The 25,039-nt window shown below is 66.3% G+C and overlaps 1 protein-coding gene across 1 annotated transcript in view; it reads right to left on the bottom strand.

The window, feature by feature from the left end:
* Positions 1-7,662: 7,662 nt before the first annotated feature.
* Positions 7,663-25,039, bottom strand: part of LOC136792326 (uncharacterized) — a 39,321-nt gene continuing 21,944 nt past the window's right edge. Inside the window, exons 2-6 of the mRNA XM_067010427.1 lie at positions 21,424-21,551; positions 19,277-19,317; positions 18,959-19,031; positions 9,365-9,497; positions 7,663-9,241 (exon numbers count right to left, since the gene is read on the bottom strand). Coding sequence (XP_066866528.1) covers positions 9,041-9,241; positions 9,365-9,497; positions 18,959-19,031; positions 19,277-19,317; positions 21,424-21,551 — 576 coding nt within the window. The 3' untranslated portion in view covers positions 7,663-9,040. The remainder of the gene's footprint in view (positions 9,242-9,364; positions 9,498-18,958; positions 19,032-19,276; positions 19,318-21,423; positions 21,552-25,039) is intronic.

The raw sequence follows: 25,039 nt of genomic DNA, 5'->3' as shown, positions 1-25,039 counted from the left end.
GGGACGCTTCTGCCGGGTGGTCTCCTGATCCTGTGTTCCTTCTGCCACACCCTGGGCCCCCCCCCATGGTGGCAGGGGCCTCCCCAGTGCCACCCTCAGCTTCCCCCCTGCTGTGGCACGTGGGCCCCTGGGGGGTGCCTCCATCTGGGGTGACCGCAGTCCACCTGCAGGGCACCTCCCCGATCCCCGGCCCCGCGGGGGCCCCTGCTGGGTGCACGCCCTCTGCGCGGTGGGCCGTCTGGCTGGGTCCTCGGGTGGAGACCCCAGCAGGCAGGGGCTTCCTCGCTCCTGAAACTGTCACGCCCCACTTGCCCTGCCCCCACCCTCTCTGAGCACATCCCGGCCACTGAAAAGGGGGGCTCTGCTCGCTCCTACCCAGTCCCCCTTCCGCTGTGCTGCTGGGCACCCTTCTGCGGGCGCTTCCTCCTCCCACGAGGGCCCTTCCTCCCCTGTGCCTTCCCTCCAGGTGGTTCCTGCCCTCCCTCCTCAGCCTGGCCATCAGGGGCTCCCAGGACCCCTCCCCCCGCCCCCAAAACCCTCCCTGCCGAGGTGCCTTTCCTCTCTCCCCCTTTCCTCCCTGTCCTCCCCCCTCCAGGTCTTCACCTCCTTTCCACCAGCTGCCGCCTGGGCCGTGATGCCCTCGGAGCACAGGCCAGCTGCAGCGGGCCTCCCCGCTGTGCGTGCGGGGACAGAACACCCGCGCGGAGCTACAGGGACCTCTCGGCTGACCATGTGGAGGAGGAGGAGGCCTCATGACGTGGAGGGCGCGACGGGGGGAGGAGGGGAAGGAGACGGAGGGCGGGGAGGGGCTGAGGGCTTCTTTAGGACAGGCTGCCCTTTCCTGTTGCATCCCTGGAGAGCACGGCGGGCAGCATGCCTTGCTCACCACGCTGGGCGGCGCTGCCCGCCTGGGGCTTGGCCAGAGGCAGGACCAGACACCCAGCATTTGGGGAGGAGGTGGAGGGTTGGGGTCCAGGCCCGCCAGGAACCGGCCCCACCATCTTTGAGGCCAGGTTACGTAGGCGGGGACAGAGAGTCACTTCCTTCTGAGGGACCAGATGTCTGGTGCACAGGCAGCCACTTTGCTCTTGTTAGGGTGGACTCTCACATGCGAGGCCGGCGGCCGAGACACCTGGGAGAGCCCTGGGTCTGGCCTGCTTCCTTGGCTACAGGGAAGGGATTCCAGAACTCATCTCTTCTCTGCACCTCCACTCCTCCTCCCCCACCACAGGCAGGAAGACACCATGGGGGTGGCAGGACAGCCATAGGCCCTGGAGTAGACAAACTGGTCGCCATTCCAGCTCTGCTCTGGCCTGCTATGTGGCCTTGGGAAAGTCACTGTGTCTCTCCAAGCCTCCATGTACACCTTTATGAAATGGGCTCAGGACAGCAGCCCCTCCCTGAGGACCAGAGAGGTCGCCCTGGCACATGGCGCCCCAGCGGGGGCTGTGACTCGAGATGATTGACACCAATGGCTAGAGCCCTCTGTTCCCCTCCCTGCAAAAGTCACCCCTTCCACAGAGTCCTGGTGGCCACGTAGACACATAGCAGCTGGGGCCGCCTCTGCAACGGGCAGCCCGGGAGGCTACGGGAGCCTTGGGGTCAGGGGCACTTGCTGCTGTCAGTGTGGACGGTGAGGTTGGGCCCCCAAGCAGGAAGCCTGAGGGAAGGGGACAGCCTCGGGCTCTGGAACAGCTGGGGCTATGGTGGGATTGGAACCCCTTGAGCAGGCCAGGCCTGAAGGCCCTCCCCTCCTGGCCCACCTCAGTCCTCCAGCTGTCCAGGTCCGACACGTATAATCTGGTGCCGCCCCCTCCCCTTCTAGAGAGAAACAGGCTGAGCTCAGCACCTCTACCCTGCTGACACGGGGACTCCCCCAGGCCCCCAGGCCCCCAGCCCACCCTGGCCCCTCAGGCCCTGCCTGATCCAGGAGGGACAACATCAGGGAGACCCATCGCTGCTAAATGACACTGATGGGCACGAAGTCTCTGCCAGGCGCAGCAAAGGCAAGACCCTTCCTTCTTCGCCCGGTGTCTGAGGCCTTCACTGCAGCCCCAGCTTCCCCTTCAGGCTCCTCTGCCTGGGCCCCCCCCCATCTCGGGGTGTCCAGACCACCCAGTGTCCCATCCTCCCAGGCTTGGGGACCATCTCCCTTCCTGCAGAAAGCCTGGCCTCGGGCCAGCAGGCGGTGCCTGGGGACAGATGTGGGTCTAAATCCCCGGCAGGGGGCCCCGGTCTTCATAGGTTTGCTGTGGGTGTGGCCAAGGGGTACACCCGGAGCGTGGAGGAGCCGGCAGGGGCTGCGGGGTAAATGCCCTCAGTTATTAGTCTGCAGTTCAGGCCCCCGCACACCAGAGGAGCAGGAAGCGCTCCTGGGGCCCTCTCCCCTGGGCTGACCTTGAACCCGAGGCTTCCGGCCCGGGGAGGGGTCTTCCCCTTCCTTCCACCGCCCTGGCTGCGGGCAGGGGTGGCGGCTCAGAGCTCACGGCCGCCTCTTCCCGCTGCCGCCACACGGTGTCGCTGTCGGGAAACGCAGAGTCCGAGGGCGGGGCCGCCCAGCTGGCCGTGGCCCAGGCCTCCCGCTGGCTGGCCGGGAAAGGGGGGACTAAGGGGGATGAGAGCAGGGCTGGGCCCAGGGCCAGCGAGGCTCCCAGGACACGGAACTGAAGGAGGCGCTCAGCCTCTCAGGGCCGCAGGACAGTGGCCACGTTCGTAGGCGGGGCCCAGGCTGACTCGCGGGGTGGGAGCTGGGGGCGCGCTGCCTTCCGGGGTGCTTCCTCCATAAAACAGATTACAAAGCATGTTTTATGAGCAGGCGGTGCAAAAACGAATATAATCCAAGCTAGTTTCATTATTAGGTATGCTATGTGTTATACAGGACAAATTATTATATACATTCGCTACATATATTGTATATTACAGACAATATTGTTGTCTTCATTTTTCCTTCAAACTTTGAAAGGAACTGAAGTGAAACTGCTTCGTGGGCCCCTAATAGTACGTGGGTCTTGGCCCTGTGCCCACCGTGCTGATGGGCAGGCTGGGGGTGCTGTGTCACCCTGAGACTGAGGGCCCCTGAGATGCTGGGCCTTTGCAACCTCACCCTAGTCCTGGCCCTGGGTGGCGGCCTGGTCACTCCGTGCCCACAAGGCCAGGCGGGCCCTGGCTCAGCCCCCGTCTGTAGGGTCTAGATGCTGGACTGGCTCTGCCATCCCTCCCCAGGGGTCCAAGGTCAGAGGTGGCCCTTGTGGACCTTAAGGCCCACGGCCTATCAAAGGCCCCACCTTGGACACCCCAGAAGCCCCTCGAGACTCTCTGACAAGTCACCTCCCAGGAGGAGCAGGGACATGCAGACCTCTCTCCTGCAGAAGACCAGCGGCACCTCGGTGGCCCGTCTCAGCTGGGAGGGGGCCGAGGGGGCCCAGCTTCTGCATGCCTGGGGACAGGGACCACCTCCAGGGTCTTGGTCCCTCGCTCGCCCCCTGGCCTTGAGCTGAGCCGCGCTCAAGTTGACTCTTCCGCATCCCTGACCATGGTCCTAGCCTGCCTGGGGAGCGCACAGTCTGGGGGTGCCGAGCCCTCGGGGCCCCCCAGCCTGCTCTCCACGCTGCTCACCTGCTGACCGGGCCAGGAGCCACTCCCTGGCTAGGCAGCAGGTGGCACCAGGAGCCCAGCCTCGGGCCAGGGCTCAGGTCTGGCGGCGGCTCCCCTGCCTTCTCGCCTTCCTTCCCAGTGTGCCTCCCACACCCCCCTCCGCCCCCCAGCTGAGTTCTCTCAACCGCTGTCTCCTGACATCCAACCGCCCCCTACGACGTAGGATGGGGAAATAGAGGCTTGGTGAGTAGAGCAAGTGCCCCAGGCCTCTGCCCCCAAAGCTGGGTCCTTCTGCAGCCCCGCAGGGCCCCGCAAACGAATTAGCTGCTTTGACTATACTGAGTTCATCCAGTTTGTCTTGGGATGAAGCTGCTTCCCCACATCACTGGTGACCAGATGATGGGTAGCACCCGGCCCCCGTGCCCCTCGGGCCCACATTTGGGGTCCTGTTGGTCTCTAGGGTCGGCCAGTTGGTGGCAGAGGAGAGGCTGGAAGTTGGTTGGCTGGAAGGTGAGGAGGGTCACAGGGTGAACCAGGTGTCACCTCCTCCAGGAAGCCACTCCCTGACTGCAGAGCTGGGTCCAGGACGCTTCGGGGCTCTTCTCGACCCTGGGTGGCCCCCATCATGGCAGTGGCTGCTGTGTGTCCGGACTGCTCCCCACCAGGACATGAGCCCTGATTACAGGGCCGGGCACCGTGGGAATGCCAGAGGAAAGGCTGAACTCGGTGTATAAACGGTCACGGTCAGCTCAGATAGACATGTGCTACCGTGGCCCAAGTCAGTGCTGAGCTGTGCGCATTCAGAGCCACGATGAGCAGGAGGGTCCGGGAGGGGTCCAGGCGAAGGTGTACACAGGTGTGGGGGCAGGTCCGCTCACAAGGGGGTCCAGCGCCCCCTGTGCCCAGAAGAATGGCAGAGAGGCTGCTCCAAGAGGCTCTGAGGTCTGGCAGGGAGAGGGGATGGAGAGACGCGAGGGACAGAAATGATGTCCAGGGGACACAAGTGGCTGGATTCTGCCACTGACTGACCACAGGGCGAAGAAGAGGAGGTGGACAGTGCCCGAGTTTGTCACCTGCCTTGGTCCCAGAGGAGGATGAGGGAGGAAAGATGGGGCACTCCACCGCAAAGGCCTCTTCTTTATGACTTACACAGCCAGCAAACTGCAAGCTGCAAACTCCTACACAGCCATCAAGACCCAGCTCAGATGGCCCCTGCTCGAGAACGCTCTCCCTGCCCCTTGGGACCCCTGCTCTGGGTTCCCGTGGCCCCTAACCCACAGTGCAGCAGCAGCTCCTCAAGGGCAGGTGGGCCACGGATGGGTGTCGGGTTGGGGAGGGGGTGCTGGACTGCACAGGCCTGGCCATGTCAGGCTGAGTGGGCCTGCAGAACCCAGGGAGGAGGCTTGGGATGGGTGGGGGCTTGGGCAGAGATGGCGGCTTGGGGACAGTCATCATGGTGGGAGGGGAGGAGGGTCCCTCCAAAGCTTCAGGCTGCTGCACTCAGGCCTGAGAGGTGCCCAGCTCAGCCCACCTCTCCTCCCTCCGGGACCCCGGCTGGATCAGGAGCCTCCTCTGGCATCTGTCACAGGGTCCCTGTCCCAGACCACTGCCTGGGACCTGGACCTGTCCGAGCCCTGTCTGTCCCCTCAGACGGTGGGCACTTGGAGGCTGCAGCGGTTGTCCCGTTCTGTGTATCCCGGGGTCGTTAGCAAGAGCCAGCCTGGAGTTCTCTTCCGCAGGGGGTTCTGGGGTGACGGGGGCGCTGCTCCAGCTGGGGCAGATGGCACCTCATTGCGCTCTATAGGCACAGGGATGGGGAGCGGGTGCAGCCGTGGCAGCGCCTCCCCCGGAGGGTGCTCTGGGCGCCGGGTCAGACACGGATGGGTCTCTTCCGACACCCAGGCTGCGACCGTGGGGACAGGCTTCAGCAGCCACCAGCACGAGAGCCTAAGACCCCCGACAGAAACGTGGGTGAACATTTGGGACGGCAGTCAGCCCAGGATGGACGCCCGAAATAAGGGCTACCCCGGATACTGGCCTAAGGGGGCTGGGCGTGGCAGACGGGAACTTCCGGGCTCCAGTCCAGCACTGGGTCTGGGGTGGCCTCGGGGGCCGGGCCCCGGACTGTGCTCTGAGCTGCTGACTGGGGTCGGCGCCGCCTGCAAGGGAGCCTGTGCGGGCCGAGTGACGCCTCTGGGGCCTGGGTCCCACAGCCTGTGTTCAAAGCGGGCGTGAGCGGGGTGCAGGCTGCGCTGGGGTCCGGGGTCCAGGACTGAATCCAGCAGGAAGGCCCGGAGGCTGGGGGTCGGCAGACTAGGGTCCGGTGAGCCCCGGTGGCCCAGAGGCGGCTCCCCCGTCAGGCCACGCCCAGGCCGCCCACGGCAGACAGACGCGCCGACACCTACAGGCACGCCCTCCATCGCCCCGCCCTCCATCGCCCCGCCCTCCGTCGCCCCGCCCCTAGGCTCCCAGAACAAACAGGGGCAGACTCCAGATTCCCATGACAGCAGCTTTTATTGAGGTCGGGTGTGCACACGGCAGCCTCCCACCCGCCTGGCCTGGGCTCAGGCCCCCGAGTCATCTGCCGAGTCCCCTGCGGAGCGCGGGGGCGGCCCTCCCGTGGGACGTCGCTGGGCCCCTCAGGGAAGGCAGTAGGTTGTATAGTTATCTTCCGAGGGGGCAACATCACTGCCCTGAAACCACACAACCTACTACCTCACCCCGCCGGTGCCCCGGTTTGGGAGGGTCCGCCGTCCTGCCGCTGCCCCCGGCCCAGCCCCGGCCCCTCCTGGTGGTCTGCAGCCACCAGAGCCGAGCTGGAGGGCTGGGCAGGCGCAGGGGAGGAGGGACGTGCAGACGGCGCCTTGGTCCCCACGCCGGCCACCTGCGCTCGCTGGGGGTGGAATGGGCTCGTGCCCACGAGGGCTGCCGTGGGCTCGAGGACACTCCTCTCGCTCCCTGCCTGGGAGAGGGGAGCCCTGGCCTCCGTCCCTCCGCTGACCAGAGGCCTGACACTGAGCTGGGCAGGCTGTGGACTCGGGGCACGTGCTGATCGAGGCCGACCCCGTGGGCTGCCCTGCGGTCCTGCACTGCAAGGCCAGCCAAGCCTCAGCTGGCCCAGTCCTCCTCGGGCCCGAGGCGACTCCTCCTGGTGCCCAGTGCCGGCCACAGGAATGCATCTGAGGGCAAAGTCCAGGCCGGGGGCCGCCCAAGAGCCTGATGTGGGGGACGGGGATGCGGACGGGGGAGGGGTGGGATGCCCAAACTGCCCGTCGGGTCTGTCTGCTCTCAGCACAGCGTGGGGAGAGGGAAAGGTGGACTCTGAACCCTGCCCTCCTCGGACACTTCGCGCGGTACTGCCCTCAACCCTCATCTGCCCCCTTTCACAGATGAGGAAACTGAAGCCCAGAGAGGTCAAGCGACCCGCCCCAGGTCACACAGCAAGTGGAACCTAGGTCTGTCAGACTTCCTACCACCCAGTAGCCACTGCGCCCACCCTGCTGAGGCTGCGTCCCCACCCCCCCTGCCTACCGCACCCCCCTCCACCGGCCAGGGTCCTGGATGCTGTCCACTGTCGATATTACAGCCACTTCAGGAAAGACAGTAGATTGTATAGTTATCCCATAGCAGGGCAGAGCCCCAAACTATACAACCTACTACCTCACCCCAAAGGGCCGTCAGTCTCGGCTCCTGGAGGGACATCGTGGCTCCCAGAGGCATCTCCTGGAGGGGGAAGGAGGAGAGCAGCTGGGGGGCGGGGATCAGGGTTGGAGCCCCACGCGACTGGTAGGCGGCTCAGCAGAGGGCCCGCATGCCCTGGGAGCAGCCCCACAAGAGAAAACCACCAACCAGGGAACAAAAGTGCAAGGTGGCTTTTGGAAAAGCGTTACAGGTGATGGGATCACTCCCATCTGGATAGCAGTGGACGGGAGTGGCCATGGCGTCCCCGAGGGACTTCTGCACTAGTGACACTGGGAGGAGGGCTGTCATCTGTTAGAGGCCAAGCCATGTCCAAACGGGGCTACGCATGCCCACCTGCCCCCCCCCCCCGACAGCACCGCCCCAGGGCACACCTCCACCCACTGGACAGGTGTGGACTCCCTCCCCGTGGGCTCTGCTTGGTCTGGTCCCGCCATCTAGGGTGACCTGGGCTCTTCCCGTCTCAGGAGAGGCTACAGAATATTCTTTCCTTCCAAAAGGGAACCTGGCTCCCAGGAAAGGCTGGTCTGTGCCATTTGGTCTTCACAGGCCTGGGGAAGCTAGGATCACTGATGCCATTTCATAGTGGGGAAGCTGAGGCTCGGGTGGGCCCCAGGCAGGGGGCAGGGCGTGCTCTCGGGCTCTCCCCGGCGTGGCCTCGCCCACTACTGCAGGGGGGCCTCGTGCCCCGTCCCAATACACAGGGCAGCTGCTGCTCCCTGAACCCCGAGGGCATGAAATGGTCCCAGAACCCTCCACTAGTGATGAGACCAGGGCCCACACCCAGCGCGGGACAGTGACGTGCAGTCACCTGGGAGCGGGGCCAGCAACACCCCAATGCAGCCTGCCCCCCAAGACCTGGCTGGCCTGTGCTCACTGGCACCCTGCCTTTCCTTGAGGCCCCAGAAGGAAATCTTCACGAGAGGGCCTCGAGGTCCCGTCTCCCGGCCTCCACTGGGACTCCTTGGCTGGTGGACGGGACCAGGGTGTCCCTAAGGACTCTCCAGGCAGAGCCAGCCAGCCTCTAGGACGGGGGGCGAGGAGAGGGCGACCGAGGGCCTTCCTTCAACGCATCCCCATCCTGGCAACGATGCGTGGTCCAGGCAGGGAGGTTCTGGCTCTGTTTGTGGACGGCGCCCAGCTCAGGGCGCTGCCGAGTGCCTCGGAGTGGCTCTGAGGAGGGCCCTGAGCGCGGGCTCTGGCTCCCAACTTAGCCCCCAAGCCCCCCAATGGCCTCAGGCTGCAGGGGCCACCTGGCTCTGACCGCTGGCCCTGGCAGGCTGAGGGCGGCACGGGGCGGGACAGCCCAGCAAGTGGAGCTGGCTGCGAAGCCGGGCCGGCCTCCTCGCCGCGCTTCTCCGGATGCCTCTTCTGCCCTCGTGGGCCTGGACTGCCTCACTGAGAGGCGGGGGCCCTGCAGCAGCTGCTCCCGGGGGATCCGAGTGGCAGCCAGGCCGCCCGTAGTTAACACTGCGCTGGAACCCACGCGTGTGCCACTACTCAGACCCTCCTGCCCTCCTTGGGCCGGGGCTTCAGCTCCAGAGCCTGCAGTGCTGACCCCACGAGGGCCCCAGCCCAGCGCCGGGCTGGGCTCCACAGGTTAGGGAGAGGCAGGGAAAGAGAGGGGGGAGACTGACATACACACACACACACACACACACCCGGCCCTCCCTGGCTGTCACCACAAGCCCCCCGGACCCCCAGCCCAGCCTGGGAGAAGCAGATGTGACTGTGTGACTGGTTGCCCTCATTCAGCCTTTCCGTTCCAGGCCAGACTCACCCGTGTGCATCTCAGGTCGATGGCAGCGGCCTGTGTATTAGGATCACAGCGGAGGGCTGGAGAAAAGGGGCGACGGGTCCTCACGGTGCAGCGGGAGACGGGGCCCAGCGCTCCTCTTCCATCCAGACACGCTGCAGCAGACCATGGCTCCTTCAGGCCACGTCCAGCCTGAGGTCACAAGTGCATCGTGGGACACAGCTCTGACCACATACCTCCCCGTTATCAACTCCCCCACGACTCTCTACTTCCCAGAGAAAAGATGGTGGGGAGGGCGTGCATTGCAGATGTCACCTGTGCTGTCCTGTGTCCTGTGACAGTCCTCTGGGCATTCAGCAGGAGTGGCCGTGCACCCACACCGAGGCCAGGGGTGGGCCTGCCTCCTGTAGAAGGGCCCAGGGCGAGGCCTCCCGTGGGCTTGGCTGGGCTGGGAAGAGTGGGGCAGCGGTGAGGTACCCCCGCGAGTGGGGACGGCCCCGCCCTAACGCTCAGCTCACCGTTGAGTGAGGTTGGCCTCGGATACAAGCTCCCACCTCAGTGCCACTTCTTGACCTGTTTGGGTTTTAGAAGAAAGTCACAGGCGTCAGGTTTGGAAGAGCCGCAGCTATGCCCCTCCAGCGGCTGCTCCGTGCCTCCCTCCCGGACTCGCCGGCCACCTGCTCCAGGTCCCGCATTTCAGCCCAGCCTGTCTCACCACGGCCTCTCGCCTGGGGACACACCCTGTGCAGAGGCCTGGAGAGAACGGCCTCTGGGGCTGCCTGTGCTGGGCGATGCTGGGTCAGAGGTGAACAAGACCCAAGCCTCGTCCTTGAATGGCCAGGGCGGCCAGCGTTCCCGTGCTGGGTGGCCAGCGCCCCACCAGGCTCGCACCGACGCTCTGGGGCCCGGAGGGTGGGGCGCCCAGGGGAGAAGGGACGTGTGCCCACCTCCTGTGCACCTGGCACTTACTTAGTGGGACCCGGGAGGAGGGGCCAGGCTCCCCGCTTCACAGAGGAGGCTCCCGGCAGGCGGAAGCTCCTGCCCCGGGGCACGCGAGGCGTGGGATCGTCCCAAGAGCAGAAACCCCGGGGAAGGGGCGCCCGGGACCCAGTCTCTGAGGCCTCACTCAGTGAATTGCAACCCCACCTGGCTCCGGCCCATTCCGGCCAGGCGCCCTCCCGGGACCAGCACTAGGGAAGGGACACAGGTGTAAGACGAGCACACAGCAGGCCTGCTGGCCAGCTGCAGAGCCTCTGAGGCTGAGCCCGAGACGCCGGACTTGGAGCCAGACCTACTTGGGTCTGTCCAGCCCTGCCACGGGCCAACCGCTCAGCCTCAGGGCTGAGGCCACTAACAGGGACGGGGAGATCAGCCCATCTGGCTGCGGTGGTCCTGTCCTGGCCCCTCTCCCTCCCTCAGCGCCCCAGAGGCCAGACTGTCCGTCCCTCAGCAGGGCTCGCGTCTCTGTGCGGCCGCGCCTCTGCACCCCGCCCCGCCTGGCTCCCCCCCACGTCCCCCTCCAGCCTCCCAGAGCAGAAAAATGCCCTGGGCAGCCCCCCCCACCCTCCCCAGCCGTCTGCCGGGCCCCGCACCCCGCACCTCTCGGCCCCTGCCCTGGCCTGTGCCGGGGGGGGACCGTCCCCTTGTTCCTCTCCTTGCCATGAAGACCCCGTGCCCCCCATACGCGAGCCCCTCTCTTACTGCCCGTTGGGAGGCCGCGGGAGGGCAGTGGCGCCCAGACGAGTCCCAGCTCTGCCCTGGTTCCGGGACCGGGCCTTGCGCCCCTAGGCTCCAGGCCTTACACCTGGACACCCGGACCCGCGGCGGGCATGTAGCTGACGTGAGCGGCGCCTGTGAAGGTGCCCAAGGACGGTGGGGACTTCCTCGCTCCGTGAGGGCCAGGCGGGCTCCTGCACATGCACAGCCTATCTGGGTGACCAGGAGGCAGATACCGTACCCCCGGCGGGGTCCCCTGAACTCTGGCTTTATCCACCGAGGCACAGCTCCCACACAACCTGGCTCTTTCTTTAGCCGGCAACGCAGGTTTGGGGGGAAGGAGGCGCACTGACGTTTCTGGGTCTGTGACCTGATCGTGGTGACATTTCTGAGCTGGGAGGTGGCCCCAATTCCATGCGTCAGGGGACATGATTTGCTGGCCCTCCTGCCCCCACAGTCCTAGAAGCGACCACGGGTCCTGGCCCAGGGAGGGACGGCAGACACCTCCCCTCTTCCGGCGGGACGGCAGGGGTCTGAGAGCTCCAAAGGGACCCTCGCCAGTCAGCCCGGACGGGGCGGTGGCAGGAGCAGGCAGTGCGGCGCGAAGAGGGCTCCCCGAGCAGGGCCGCGGGAAGCGAGCAGTCAGCAGTCGCCCTGCCATCTGCCACCGCCGGCTCAGCCCCCGTCCCCAGTGTCTGCCTGTGGGCAGGGCGCCGGGCAGGGCCGGGAGGAGCCGGGCCAGCCGGGGACAGGTGTGTGGGAGGCCTCAGTGGGCAGGTGGCCTTTTCAGGGCCAGGCGGATGTCTGGAGCGAGCGAGGCAGACAGACGGTGTCACCCTGCAGTCACCTCGGGCTTGGCTTGGGGCCACCGGGAGCCGGGACCCCCCCCACGGCTGCCCCGATTAGGTTTCTCCCCATAAAGCGGCCAGTGTTTGTGCTCGGCAAGCTGTGCCAACAATGGAGTCTGGGAAAAAGGCGTGGGGGTGGCATCCGGGGGCCGGGTCTCCCTGCGAACACGGCCCATAAAGTTAACGAGACGTGCGCACCGGGCAGAGGCCGGCTCGGGCCGGGCAGGGGCTGTGCGCCCATCACGCGCCGGGCGGGGCCGGGCACGCACTGAATGGGGCACCAAGACTCAGGAATCAAGACATGTTTCAATGTAAAATTTGTTAAACATGCCGAAAGTCCCATGATATAAGAATATCACATTTAAATACGGGCACAACGGATGGTTACTAACTCCTTCTGCCTCAGGTTCCAACAGCTCAGCTGAGCACGGGGCCCAGTGGCTTCACTGCCCCCCAGAGCACCCCTCAGGGACAGAGGGCCAAAACCAGACCTGGAATCCGGATTTCTGACCCCAGGCTCTTCGCACGGCCCTGCACACCTCTAGGCGGCGCGGGCCGCGCAGGTGGGGAAGTGGTGCCTCCGGACGGGAGCCCCTGCCCCAGCCCCCTGGGGTGCACCCCAGGCCTTTCTTCCCAGGGGCTCCAGGTGCCCTCTTGTTGGTTCCCTTCCGGCCCAGCCTCCCCAAGACAGACGCCCGTGTGCTCCGGGTCGGGGGCTCCCATCCCGGGAGTCTGTGCCCCGCCCCTGGCTCCCCGGTCTCCTGTCCCCAGAGAGCTCCAAGCTCATCGGTGGAAGGTGGCCAGGCATGGGAAATGTCCACTCCCCAGGGAAGGGGCCAGACACGTACCTGGGGCCGAGTGTCAGTGCCCACAGATATGCGAGTCTGAAAGCCCACGAGAGTCCTAGCGTGCAGGAAGCTGGGGGCCTGGTGCTGGCCGGGGAGGCGCGGATGGGCCAGGAGACGGGGTCCAGCCCTGCTCTGCAGACATAGCTGCACCCGCGGGGGCCACGGGCACGGGGTGGGGGCGGGGATAGATGGCTCTGGGGGCTGCCAGGCCACAGTTCTGACCCCTGCTTTGGCCCCAACCAGCGATGGGCCTCGGGCAAAGTTAATCGGCACCTCTGGCCTCCGCCGTTTCCTCTGTAAAGTAGGGCACGGATATGCCAGGGCTGTCGGGAGGGAGGTCCAGGTAGGTGTCTCTGTGCCAGGTGGGGGGAGGGGGGATCACCAGGGGAAGCCGCTGTTCACCGCTGCAGGGTTTGCTCAGAGTCCAAAGGGAAAAGCCAGAAGGCAGAGCCCTTTCTGGGCCTGTGGGTGTCTCCATCTGGTGCCTAACCATTAGGCAACAGTTTTAACCTCAACGGCGTGTATTTATCTGAAAATATTCTGGGTCACAAGGCGAGGAGAGGGAGGGACGGAGGGGGGACCAGATGCAACCACATCGTTAAAAATGCCCGGCGTGAAACCGTGTTCTGAGGCAGCCCCACCTGGCAGCAGCCCCTCAGGAGGCTCTGGGCCTGGCCTGGCGTGTGGACCCGTGACTCTGGTCTGGGCATTACACCATCCCGTCCTTGGCTGGGTCTCCCCGGGCCGGGGCGGGGAGCTGAGCAAACCCCACTTCATGGTGATGGAATGTCCTCTCCGGGAACTGCAAGGCGAGGCTGTCTGGTAAAAACCTGGGCCTCGTCCCGTGACTGTCCCAGCCTGGAAGGCTTGGCTGGGCCATAGGTGTCTGGGGAAGCCACCCCGCCGCTCCTGAGGCCCTACTGCGCGCTCTTCTACACGTCTGCTGTCCAGCGAGGACCTGACCTTGGTCACCCAGAGAACACAGGGCAGAACCTGCCCCCAGTCCTCCTGGCACGCCCCATGCTGCCAGAGAAACCGGCGCAGCCCCTGTGAAACCACGCACTGTCCTCAAAGTCCCTGCTTCTTTACGCGGCCGTTTCCGTGAACCTCCTCCGGAGAGCCCACGGGCGGCTCTCGGAGGCCCCTGTCGCGGGGCCCTGCCGGCGAGCACTGGCGCCCGGCGGCTCCCCGTCCACCTGCCACGGCCCCCGGGGCCCTGCCCTGCGCTGGCTCCTGGGCCAGTGGCGTCTCCTCTCGACCGCCCTCCGGGCCCTGCGGCCAAGACCCCCTGGACGCCCCGGGGCTGCTCCGCGCACCGCTCCCCCCGCGATCCCGGGCGCTGTCGGCCGGCGCTGCTTCGCACTGTGCAGGCTCAAGGGCAGTGGGCGCGGCGGGAGGCAGAGGGCTCCGCGCTGACGGAGCTGCTGGTCCTCGCGGCCTGGCCGGCGCTCCGGGGGCCTGAGGTCCCGGGGTCTGGTCTGCGGGGGCGCCGAGGCTCACCCCGCTCTGCGGCCCAGGCCCCAGGGGAAGCGCAGCTGCAGAGCGCCGCCGCCTCTCTCCGCAGGGAGCTCGCCTCCCCCGGGAAGCCCCCGCGCCTGCTTCCTAAGGACGGGGGCACCGGAAGCCCGACTGAACACCGTGAGCCCCGGAGCCCGGCCCGGAGCCCCGAGGCCGTCGGGCAGGAAAGGGGGTGAGAAGGCCGGCAGGCGTCCAGGGCTGCCTCCCTGCACGGCGTGTCCGGGGCCTTTCACAGCGGCTCTCCTGGGGGTGGTCTGCGGCGTCTCCGCCCGCTTGGCGGGGAGGTCTGGGGCGGCAGGGTCGGGGCTCCCAGACGCCTCACCGAGACGTCAGCGGGTGCCAAGCCCGGGGCGGCCACGGCCAAGGCGGCGCGGGGCCAGAGGGCAGCGGTCCCCTCCCCGGCCGGGCCTCAGCCTCGCACACAAGAGGGCGGACGGCACCGGGAGGACAAACGCGGTGAGGAGGGCAGGGCGGCCCGGCAGGATGAGGGAGTCCACCTGGGAAGCAGCCCCGGCCTGGAGGGCCGGGCCAGGGCGAGGGGCAGGCAGCACCCTCTCAGAAGCGTCCTCGCGCCCGAGCTGCCAGTCACCCGGTTGCCAGAAGCCCTGTCAGCCCTTCGGGGGGCTCCGGGCGGTCCCCGGGAAGGCTTACGTCCGAGGCACCGGCCCTGCCGCCCTCCTGACGGACGGGGTTTGTGTCCTCACTGGCCTGAGGGCGGGGCAGCCTCCGACCAGGTGGCCCGAAGCGCTGTCCTGTGTTCTGGGGACATCCCAGCACGGCCCACCCCACGGTCCAGGCCGGCACCTCCTTCCTGTCCAGTGCGGGGGGCACAGGGGCGGCTGCTAAGGGACACGGGGAAGACCCGCCCCAGGGACACAGGGCCGGAGCCCTCCCGAGCCCCGGCAGCACCGGCCACTCCCAAAAGCCTCAAGACTCCTGTCCTGCTTGCCCGCCTCCCGGCCCCTCTGGGGAGCCCCCTCCGCAAGGGCCCAGCAGACAGCATCTCACTCAGAACCCCAGAGGTAAGGCGGAGACCAGACGCAACGCTCTGGGTCCAGCCACGGCCACCCCTCCCAGCCTGTGCAGGGCGAAAACCCAGGATCAAGACCAATCCCACCTGCAAGACGGGTAGACAGGCCCAGGCGGCTGCCGTGCACTGGCCCCTGAAAAGCAACCGTCAGCGGAGATGCTACTCACACACCAGGGGGCACGGCCGGGCCTCGCGCTCTGACGGAGCCGGGCGGCTCAGGGCCGGTGCGGGGCCTGGGTCAAGGAACAAGAGAGTGGAATTAGCGGGGAGCCCGTGCCTTTCCTACAGGGTGGGGGAGCCTTGGTGACACAGCATGGCAGGGAGCGTTGGAGCCACTGTCCCCCTCGCCTGTGTGACACAGCTGTACTGCCAACGCCCCAGGCGTGACCCAAACCGCCGTCTTCACCGAAGACCTCTGCCAGGAGCGGCTACTCCTTGCGGGCTGCCCCACGGGGGTGGGGAGCGCAGTGGGGGAGAGCGGGCATCTCCCAGCCACAGGGCGTGGGCTTCGAATCCCCGTGGGCCCGATATTGCTGCACATACACGTAGTAGCACTTCCCGGGCACACACGTCCCCGTCGGAAACTGGGGAAGGGCAGACACCCTGTCCCCGGGAATGCTCCACGTGCTGACCTGAGCCCATCGCGCTGGGTAGCTCCGTCAGTCCTCATTCCAACCTGATCTGGGGGTGAGGGAGTGAACACAGAGAGGCTAAGTTGTTTCCCCTGCCAGCACAGGCATTATCATCCTCCCCGGCGTTACAGGAATGAGGGAACAAAGACCCAGAGACGTCTCCGTCTACCTGCCTCAGGTCACGCAGCTCCTAGGAGAGACCAGAGCCCCCTGTCCTGGGTAATCCCCGGGAGCCCCCCGTCTGAGACATTCAATCTCCTTTCCTCAGGGTGAACAGACAAGGGCCTTCTGGCTCCCCGGTTCTCCCAGGCCAGCCAGGCTGAGCGGGCACAGTGTGCTTGGAGAAGGGCAGCTCAGAGCCAGGCCCGGGGGACAGGGTGGGAGCCTGCTCTTTCCCCACCCAGGGCTGGACACAGCTGAGCTTCCAGCTCAGTAACATCTGGGGAACAAGGCCTCCAGCAGGGGAAACGTCTGAAGGCAGGCACCCAGCTGAGCTCGGGCCGGGGCAGGAAACCCGGGCTGCACAGGCAGCAGCGCCGGTGTCACTGGGTCTGAGGGCCTCTTGGCTTCACTCCAGCAGGAAGACCCCTTATAAACCCTCTAGTCCACGCCGAGGGCCATCCCAGCCGTCCCCCAGCCCCCGCTCAGCCTGGCCCCCCAGGGAGACGGCCTCTCGGGACGTGTGGCAGCCCCAGCACCTCGGGGACGCCACGCGTTCCCAGAGCCCGGAGGTGTTTCCGCCTGCCCTGTTGGGCGGCTCGCTCCTGGCTCGGTGGCCCGGGCCGGCCCTCCACCCTCCCATAGGAGAGCAGCACTGAAAGATGGCCGTGGGCAGGGCTGTCGCGAAGACTGACCGGTGTGGGCAGGGCGTGGGCTCGGGGCCCGGCCCGCAGGACAGGAAGTGCCTCACAAGAGCCACCCGATCAAAGTCACCTCGTCCAGGTGTGGCTTCCAGGGTGGGCATCCCTGACCCCGCCCTCCTCCCGTCCGGGGGCCACTGCACCCAGCCCGAGAGCACCACTCAGAGCCAACAGGTGGGCCTGAGCGAAAGCCATCCTTTCGCTTTTGTCAGTCTCTTCACCGGGACCAAAAAAGACCAAGTGCCGGGTATTTAAGGCCTTAATTTATCTGTCTGGGTAAAGAAAGGACACTTGGGTGTTTGATGTCAGAACAAACTCCTGCCCCTTTGGGCTTGGGCTTGGAGGTCCCCTTTGTCCACAGGTGAGAAGACTAGGTGCCACGTGTGCATGTGCAGAGCAGTTGGGGGTCATGTCTTGGCATCGCCGTGGGGCCCCTTCTCCAGGCTCTGGCCCTACACACGGGGCCGTATTAGGCCCGGCAGGTACAGCTTCTGAACGTGGCTCTGCCATGGGGCGATGGGCCCACCGCCCAAGCCTTGATCTCCTGTGAACCCACATTCACGCCAACTGCTAAAGAACGAACGGGGTAGCCTCTCTCCCAGGAACCCAGGGCGCCAGGGAGGACAGGGACAATTCCCTTCAGAAAACTGGCCAGCGCGGGGTGCTGACTGGCCCACGTGGCTCCCGTCTGCTGCCCAGCGTGGGTGGGGCACCAGGGCACCGGGGCAGGGGAAGAGGCCGGGGCGCCACCCAGGCCCAGACCTCTCCCGTCCTGGGCCGAGTGCGGGCAGACTCACGGGAGAACAATTACAGGTCGGTGCAGAGACAAACCCCAAGTGAGTCACTGTCCCCCTAACCCTTCACTGCTCCCCCAGCCCAGGCCAGCATCCCAAAGGGCTCGCCTGGCCCCCACAGAACCTCCAGAACCCCAGACGGGGCCGAGCTGGGCTGCTCCCAGCCCCCGAGCTCCCATTTCCGGATGCACAGGAGGGTCCCGGGCGGAACGAGGAGGGCGTGTCCGCACGGAGGGGGCGGCCCTCCCACCCCCACCCCGCCGGCCCCGGGCACGCGCTCGGCCCCGCACCAGCCACGCGCGTCGGCCCCGTCTCCCAGCCGCCGTCACGCGGTGCGTCCCAGACCTCGGCCGCTTCACACAGCCCCCATCGCCCTAGCCCGGGAGCCCCTCCCCACTCCCGGGGACGCGCCCTCGTGGCATCCCGCGTGCGTCCGTCAGGGCCTGCGGCTCGGTCCCCGGTTCGCACTCGGGTGCCCGAGCCCGGGTGGGGGGTGCACCTCTCAGCGCCTACGTTTTATCTGGGCCCAGGGGGCTGCCACTGCTGCCCGTGGGACGTCGAGGGGATCTCCCGGTGGGCACCAAGGAAAGCACCTGCGCTGGAGGGTCTCGAGCAGAGCCCGGCAGGCCCTGTTTCCCCAGACACAGCCCCGCGGTCAGTCCCTGACTGCTCTGCTGGGTCTCCTTTCTCCCTGTGCCCAGCCCTGCTCTCGGCCTCTGCTCCCTTCTTCCTTTCCCATGCTATACCCCCTCATGTCCCCCTTTCCCCTCTGTCCCTGATGTCCCCAGGGGGGACCTCTCCCCTCCCTACCCACGTCCCACCCCACCCTCGGGCACCGGCTGGCGCATGTCCTGCGTGCAGACACAAAAGCCCCGGGGCGGTGTCTGGCGGGCAAGCTGGACCTGTAAACACATGAGACCCAGATGGCAGAGGGGTCCGGGGTCCTCTCTACACAACCCCGGGAGGCAGGCCTGCCCCTGGCCATGGCAACAGAGGGGAGGGAGACGCTGCCAGTCTGGCCCCGACCCTCATGGCCCCACAGACCCCCCAGGCGGCTGTAAACAGCCAAGTGGGCCTGACAGTCTGCACGGCGGGCTGGCGCTTGGGGGTGGGGCGGGGGGTGGGTGGGGGGTGGGGGGACCCAGCAGACTCTGAGCACCGCAGCCCCATCAGGGCACGAGGCGGAGGGGCAGGCGGGGACCTCCTCCCCTGCTGAGCCCCTGAGCTCTGCCCGGTGGTCACTGGTCCCCAGCGCTTGGCCCACGCCCTCCCACCACAGAGCCCTGCAACGGCTGCCTCCTTGCAAAGGGGGCTTCGTTCAACTCATGTGCAGGGGGAGCCAGGAAGACGTCATGGGTCCAGCTTCCTGGGGTGAGACCTGGGCGAGCCCCTGACTCCTTACTGAACCGGGTCCCTGGGCCGCAGAAGGAGGCTGGTGGGAGGTCAAGAGCCACGGGGGGAGCGCCCGCAGCTGAGCCCGAGCAAATGTGCGAGAAGTACCCGCCCAGCGATCCTCCAGAGGCCGTGTGGGTGTGTGCGTGCGCGTGCACATGAGTGTGCGACACGTGTGCGTGTGTCCGCTCAGGCACGCCCAGGCCAGGGTGGCGTCTGGAGGGAGGGGGTGGGGAGCTCTGATTTTCAACATTCGAAACGCTGCGCTGACCTGAGGGTGGCACAGTCATCCAAGCTCCAGATGTCAGCCAGGGACCAGGGCGGCCGGTAAGAAGGGGTGAGGCCTGGGAGGAGAGAGAGGTGCTGGTTAAGTCTTGGGAAGGAGCCCCCAGGTGTGTGTGGGGTGCACGCCCTGCATCTGTACCCTGCTGGCTCCGGCCCACCCTGCCCTAAGACTCCACGAGGCTCAGCACAGCTCAGGGTCACTCAGAGCCTCACAGGGGGACGTTACTGGCCACGAGACCACTGCATCAATATGACTTTGTGCCCAAAACACTGGGGCTGAAACACCCTGGTTTTCTGGGCTCACCTTCTCCAAGGGGCAGCAGGCGTGGCTGCAAGAATGTAGATCTGGGAGATGGAGAGACACAAGGTCAAAGTCAGGCTCAGAGAGGGCTGGGGGTCCTCACTGCCGCTTTCTCAATCTAGGTTTCTAGGGTTTGGGAGAGCTAAATGAAACAAGATGTGAGATGCTCAGGATGATGGAGGGGTGCAGCTGTGCTGAGCATGAGGGAGTTCCCTCCCTCTCTTTCTCCCCGGCCTCATCGGGGCCTCTGGGGTAACCCTGAATGTCTGCACCGGGCAGCTCTCTCTCAGCATCACTGCGCTGAGACAGGACTCCCTAAACAGCACTTCCTGCAAGGGATAGTCTTTCCCTCTTTGCTTTGGCTGCTAGGAAGCTCAGAGCTGAACTGACAGAACTGGGAGGCGCCTACATGACACGGATGCTCTAGGCCTACCTGTGATTTTCCCTTTGCCCCGATTTCCTCGGCTGTTTATTTTTACCCTTCTGCATTGTCAATATTGCTCTAAGCTGCTTCACATATATACTTCTAATGTGGCAGGACATAAACAAAAAAGAAAACAAATAACGCCTTAGTTCCCTTCCTGCCTATACGACTGGTGAGGGTCGTGCATGTAGCAGGCTTCATCTCTGCAAGTGGTGGGCTGTGATTGGTCCCGAGCCAGACCCCTGCTTCTCAGCCAGGTTTGGCATCCCCTTCTGCTCTCTGGTGTCTGGTAAGGAGGCAGGGAGAAGTAGGGACGCCCTTTTTTTTTTTTTTGCGGTACGCGGGCCTCTCACTGTTGTGGCCTCTCCCGTTGCGGAGCACAGGCTCCGGACGCGCAGGCTCAGCGGCCATGGCTCACGGGCCCAGCCGCTCCGCGGCACGTGGGATCCTCCCGGACCGGGGCACGAACCCGCGTCCCCTGTATCGGCAGGCGGACTCTCAACCACTGCGCCACCAGGGAAGCCCTTTTTGCAAACGAGAAAACAGAACCCCAGGCAGGGGCCACGGCTTCCCTACCATCACACGGCAGGGAAGGTGGGGTGAGGCTGGGTCCCGGCAGTCTGACCCTAGGCTATGGCTTAGTCTTCTCCTACGGTGTGGTCATTCCCATGAGCCCTCAGATGCTGTCCCAGGAGATGCTTCGTAACACTGACAGAGAACCTCGGGGGTCTGGAATACCCCCCGGCAGGTGGGCACCGTGTCCCCGTGGATGTGCAAACAGACCCACGACCACCCACAGAGCTGCTAAGACCCTGAGGCCTCAGAGCGGTCGCCTCTCCCTACTCATAGGGCCACCTCCATGCCCTCCCCAAGCCTGTGAAATTGACCCAAAGCCATGTGGCCACAGCAGGCCTGGGCTCCTGGGCCACTGAAACCCTCCTGGCTGCCTCAGAGTCGCTGCCACGTGGAGTGGAGGCTCTGCCACAGGTCCCCCCGCTGCACGGGCAGGAGCTGGCTTTGCCTCGACCCACCCCTTCCTCTCACTCAGCACCCAGCACAATAAACCCAAAGTAACAAACAGATGAGGCCGGGCCCCGCTGAGCTCCGGCGAAGGGAGAGGAGGCCAGGAGAGCACCAGGTTGGGGGGGTTTCAGTCTTTCGGTGGATCATAAACCCCTGCTGCTTCTCGGGGGCAAAGACTGTGTCCCACTCCCAGGCCCTCACCGAAGCCACGGGTGTTCTAGGCTGTGCACCCCCAAACTCCGCTAGGAGGTATTCCTGCCTAAGTCTTACAGACGGGTAAAGCGAGGCTCCGGGCACCAAAGAAGCCCATCCAGCCGGACAGCGCGTCAGAGGTGGGCTGGGGGCCGTGGGCGCTGACAGCACAGAGCTGGTTCAGGGGAGTCTCTGTGCCAACGAAATGGGTGGGGCCTCCCTGATTCCATCTGTTTCCAGGAGGCCGGCCGGCCGGCGCCATAATCAGGCCACAGGGCAGGCACGGGGCTTGGCGGGACCAGAGTGGACAGGGACTCCTTTGCTCTACTCCCTCGCTCCGGGTGGTGGAGCGGGATCTCTTCCACCTGCCGGGGGCCAGGCCGAGCCCACCCCTCGGGAACTCTGGGCAGGGTGGGCCCGGCTGGCTGCAGGTTGGGGCCTGCGAGGAAGGGGCTGGTGCTGGGGTCTCCCAAGACCGGGTCCATGTTCCCCTCCCAGCCAGGATGCTCACCTCCCGGGCTGCCTCACCACCCAGACGCAGGGCAAAGACCATCCACCTGGCCGTGTGGTCCTGGAGCGTCTTCTGAAGGCCACGACAGGTGTGTACTTTCTTGGGGGTGCTCTGGGACCAGCCACGTCCTGCAAGAAATAAAGCGGCCAAGGAGTCAGCTCAGCAGGTCTGGTGGCTCACGGCCCGAGCACGGAGGGGGGCTCGGCGCGGCCTCTCCCCGCACCTCTCATTCACCCCCTCCTGCCGCACCTGCAGACGGGCCTAGTCTGCTGTGTGCTGCTGCCGAGCTGCCTCGGCGCCCAGAGGTTAAGGGCCTTAGAGGCGAAGGACCGCAAAGAAGACCTCTCTGACCGTCTGGCTGCCCCACTGCCACCCCTGGTGCTGGACTTACACCCAAACCCCGACCGCTGGCTCCCCTGCAGCCCAGCCACGCACATCCTCCAGCGTCTGCAGAGGAAGGGGGCTGGCGAGACTCGAGGCGCCTGCTCCTGGCAGAGCGGAGTCGCCACTTCATGGCACCCCTGCCCCCCCCACCCCGGCCCTGCCTTGGCACCACCGTTCCCTGGGGCCAGAATGTTGGCCTGCCATCAAAGGCCTAATTCCTACCTATCCTTTAGGTCACCTCCCCCAGGGAGGCCTCCTGGATTGGGAGCGAGAGGTCAGCTCTAGCGATAGGCTGGGGGTCCCTTGAAATCAGCTCACGGATGCTCACACTGCCTGTCTCCCCACAGGCGGGCAGCTCCGCGGCAGGGACACCTCTTAGGCAGCGGTGTGACCCTCGGGGCTGGCACGGTGCCCGGCACCCAGGAGGCACGGAAACGTCCCCATTCGCTCTTCGAACAATGCCCAGTACCTAGGAACAGAAGGTGCAAACGTGGCTTTGGGTCTTTCCCGAATGAGCCGGTGAGGGCATCCCCTAGGACCGAGCGACCACGGACGCCAAGGCCCCGAAGTTAGCTAAGCACAGGCCCGCAGGCCGGCCCTCGGCCGTCGGCAGCTCCCAGGCACGGCCTGCTGCTCCTGCCGTGCCCCGGGCTCAGGCCCCCGAAGGCGCACAGGCTCTCCCAAAGCAGGGATGGCTCGGCCTCCGTGAAAACGAAACAGCAAATCCAGACGGAGGTCTGACCCTCCATGATCGAGGATTCTGCTGGGCCTCGGCCGGACTCACAGGTCAGGGCAGCTACCCAGGCTCTGCTCCCTTCTCAGGCCTCTGCCCCGGGCCCCATGTGACGGGGTGGCCGGAAGGAAGGCGGGTCCGGGCGCCAAGTCCCCAGGGGCGCGCTGGCGACCCCACACTCTCCTGCCCGCACCCAGGCGCAGGTGTGTGGCTCCCACAGACGCCGGTCCTCTCAGGAGCACGTCCCCGTCACCTGGGGACCGGGGCCGAGCTCCCTGTGGACAGGTGAAAGCTGTGCGGGCGCCGGGCAGCGAGCGGTCGGGCCGAGTCTCTCCAGGTACCGCCAGGCAGCTCAGCGCCCTCCTCCGCGGCAGGGTCTCTGGGACACGCACAGGACTCGTAAAGTGCTCAGAGGCCAGAGGGGACCTGCCGGCGGCTTCCCAGGATGTGCTCGAGCCCCCCGCCCCGGACGCTGGGTCGAGCTTGCAGCAAGACCCCACCTTCTGGAAACGGAGTCGGGAACCTGGAAGCCCACTGCACCCCGTCTGCACGCGGTGTGGGCTCAGGACCCCGAGTCACGCAGCTCTGGGTGCCTCCCCCTCACACGCTGCCCGGGGCCTCTCACGGCCTCAGGTTCCCCGACTGTAGTACGGGGACCACCAGGCCTGCGGCCCAGAGCGTTGTGCAGGTTCCGAGAGAAGCTGGGGGCCAGGAGGTCAGCCCGGGCCTGGCCGCCACCACCGCACGGAGCCTGCACAGGCTTCTGGTGAGCACGTCACCGTCCTGTTACATCGGGGGGAGCACCTACCCCCTCCACGCCATCGAGAAAGGATGGCCCTGAGGCTGAGCAGCCCTGCCCGGACGGCTGGACTCCCGCCCCGTCTCTCCTAACAGTGGGGTGGGCTGAACAAGCCCCCGCGGCCCGGTGAGCATCCCTCTGACGGCCCCTCCCGTGCGGCACCTGGGCCGGGGTAGCTCCGGTGCCCTCACCCGGGCCACGGGGCAACGGCTCTGGGGCCCACCCAGGAGAGACCGCAGCCCAGGGACCCCCCAACAGCACGGGGGGGCTGACGGCACTCTCACCCACTCTTCCCTCTGGACGGCGAGCACAGCCCGCCTGGCGCCCGAGAGGGGCTCTACTGTGGGCGGCACGCTGAACACCCACAGGCCCGGCCGCTGAGGCCCCCCCTTTTGCAGACAGCCTAGGTCAGTATTCCTCCAGCTGACGCTGGCGTCAGAAAGCAGACTTCCAGGGCACAGGAGCTGGGGGAGGGGAAACAGCACAAGGCCACGCGCGGCAGAGGACGGCAAGGGGAGGTGGGTGGGTGCCGGCCGCGCCGCAGGCTGCCCCACGCCCCCTGTGCGCACCCGGCGGGGACGGGGTTTCTATCCTGCCGGGTGAGTGGAGCTCCGGCTGCGGGGGCAGGGGCGGCTCTGGGGCCCTGGCTGGATACCTGAAAGTCACAGGAGCCACACGTGGCCGTGGCTGGAAAACTCTCCGGGACAGCCGGCCACGGGGCCGTTCTGGGGCCAGGGAGCACCCCCCCCCCACGTCTGACCTCACAGCAGCACTTACGGGACGCCCTCTCTCCGGGACACTCTGCGCCCCCGGATCCTTTCACCCACCTGCCCGACGGTAACCACGGAACCACCAGGCTGAGTGACCTCTGGGCGCCCTGGTCCGGCACCTGTGGCACCAGGAGGCGCCTGGGTAACGCCAGCTCCCTCGGCCCGAGGCCTTTGCCCCCCACCTGCTCCGAGCCCCTGCGTCCTCCGCTCAGACACGGCGCGTCACCTGCCCTCGGAGCCTTTAACGCTCTCCTGAGAGGGCGTCGCGCCCCCGAGGGGCGGCTCGAACCTCCCAAGGCCGCCCGCTCTCAATGGGCCGGCGCACAGCGGGTGCTGGAAGGGTGGCCAGGGGCCTCAGCCTGGCTCAGGGTCACTAGTGAACCCCGAACGGCAGGCCCCCATGTTGCAGGATCTGTGAGGCAGGTTGTGGGGGCAGTGGGAGTGAGGGGGAGTCGGCCAGACCTGCTGCCTCTGCTTGCTGTGTGGCTCCAGCCACAGGACTGCCCTCTCTGGCCCAGTCTCCTACCCTGGGATGTGGGACAGCCTGCCCACCTCGTAGGGCTGTGACATTTCAGGCGACAAGAGTAAAATCCCCAAACCCAAGGCTGGCTCAACAATGCTCCCTCTCCCAGGCCCAGGATCACCCAGGTGCCGGCACTGCCCAGAGCCTGTGCCTCACGACGCAGTCACTTGGGCGGCAGGGCTGGCCCGGGCCGTCTGGCGGTTCTTTGATCAGAGGCGGTTCCGTCCTCTGGGAGTTTCTGGCCCACTGAGGCTGGCTGAGTCTGTTGGCACCGGCACTGGGCCCGGCAGGGTGCCCCGGAGGCTGATGCCCACCTCACCCCGGCCCCTCCTTGCCCCTGCCCCGTGGAACATTCCTGCGTCCACCTACAGCGTGGCCGGAGGCCGCTGGGTTCCCATCTCAGCTCT

Source organism: Kogia breviceps, chromosome 12 (assembly GCF_026419965.1).
Source record: "Kogia breviceps isolate mKogBre1 chromosome 12, mKogBre1 haplotype 1, whole genome shotgun sequence".
Classification (NCBI taxonomy): domain Eukaryota; kingdom Metazoa; phylum Chordata; class Mammalia; order Artiodactyla; family Physeteridae; genus Kogia; species Kogia breviceps.
The sequence above is the reverse complement of the archived record's forward strand: the minus strand, read 5'-3'. Positions and strand labels throughout refer to the sequence as shown.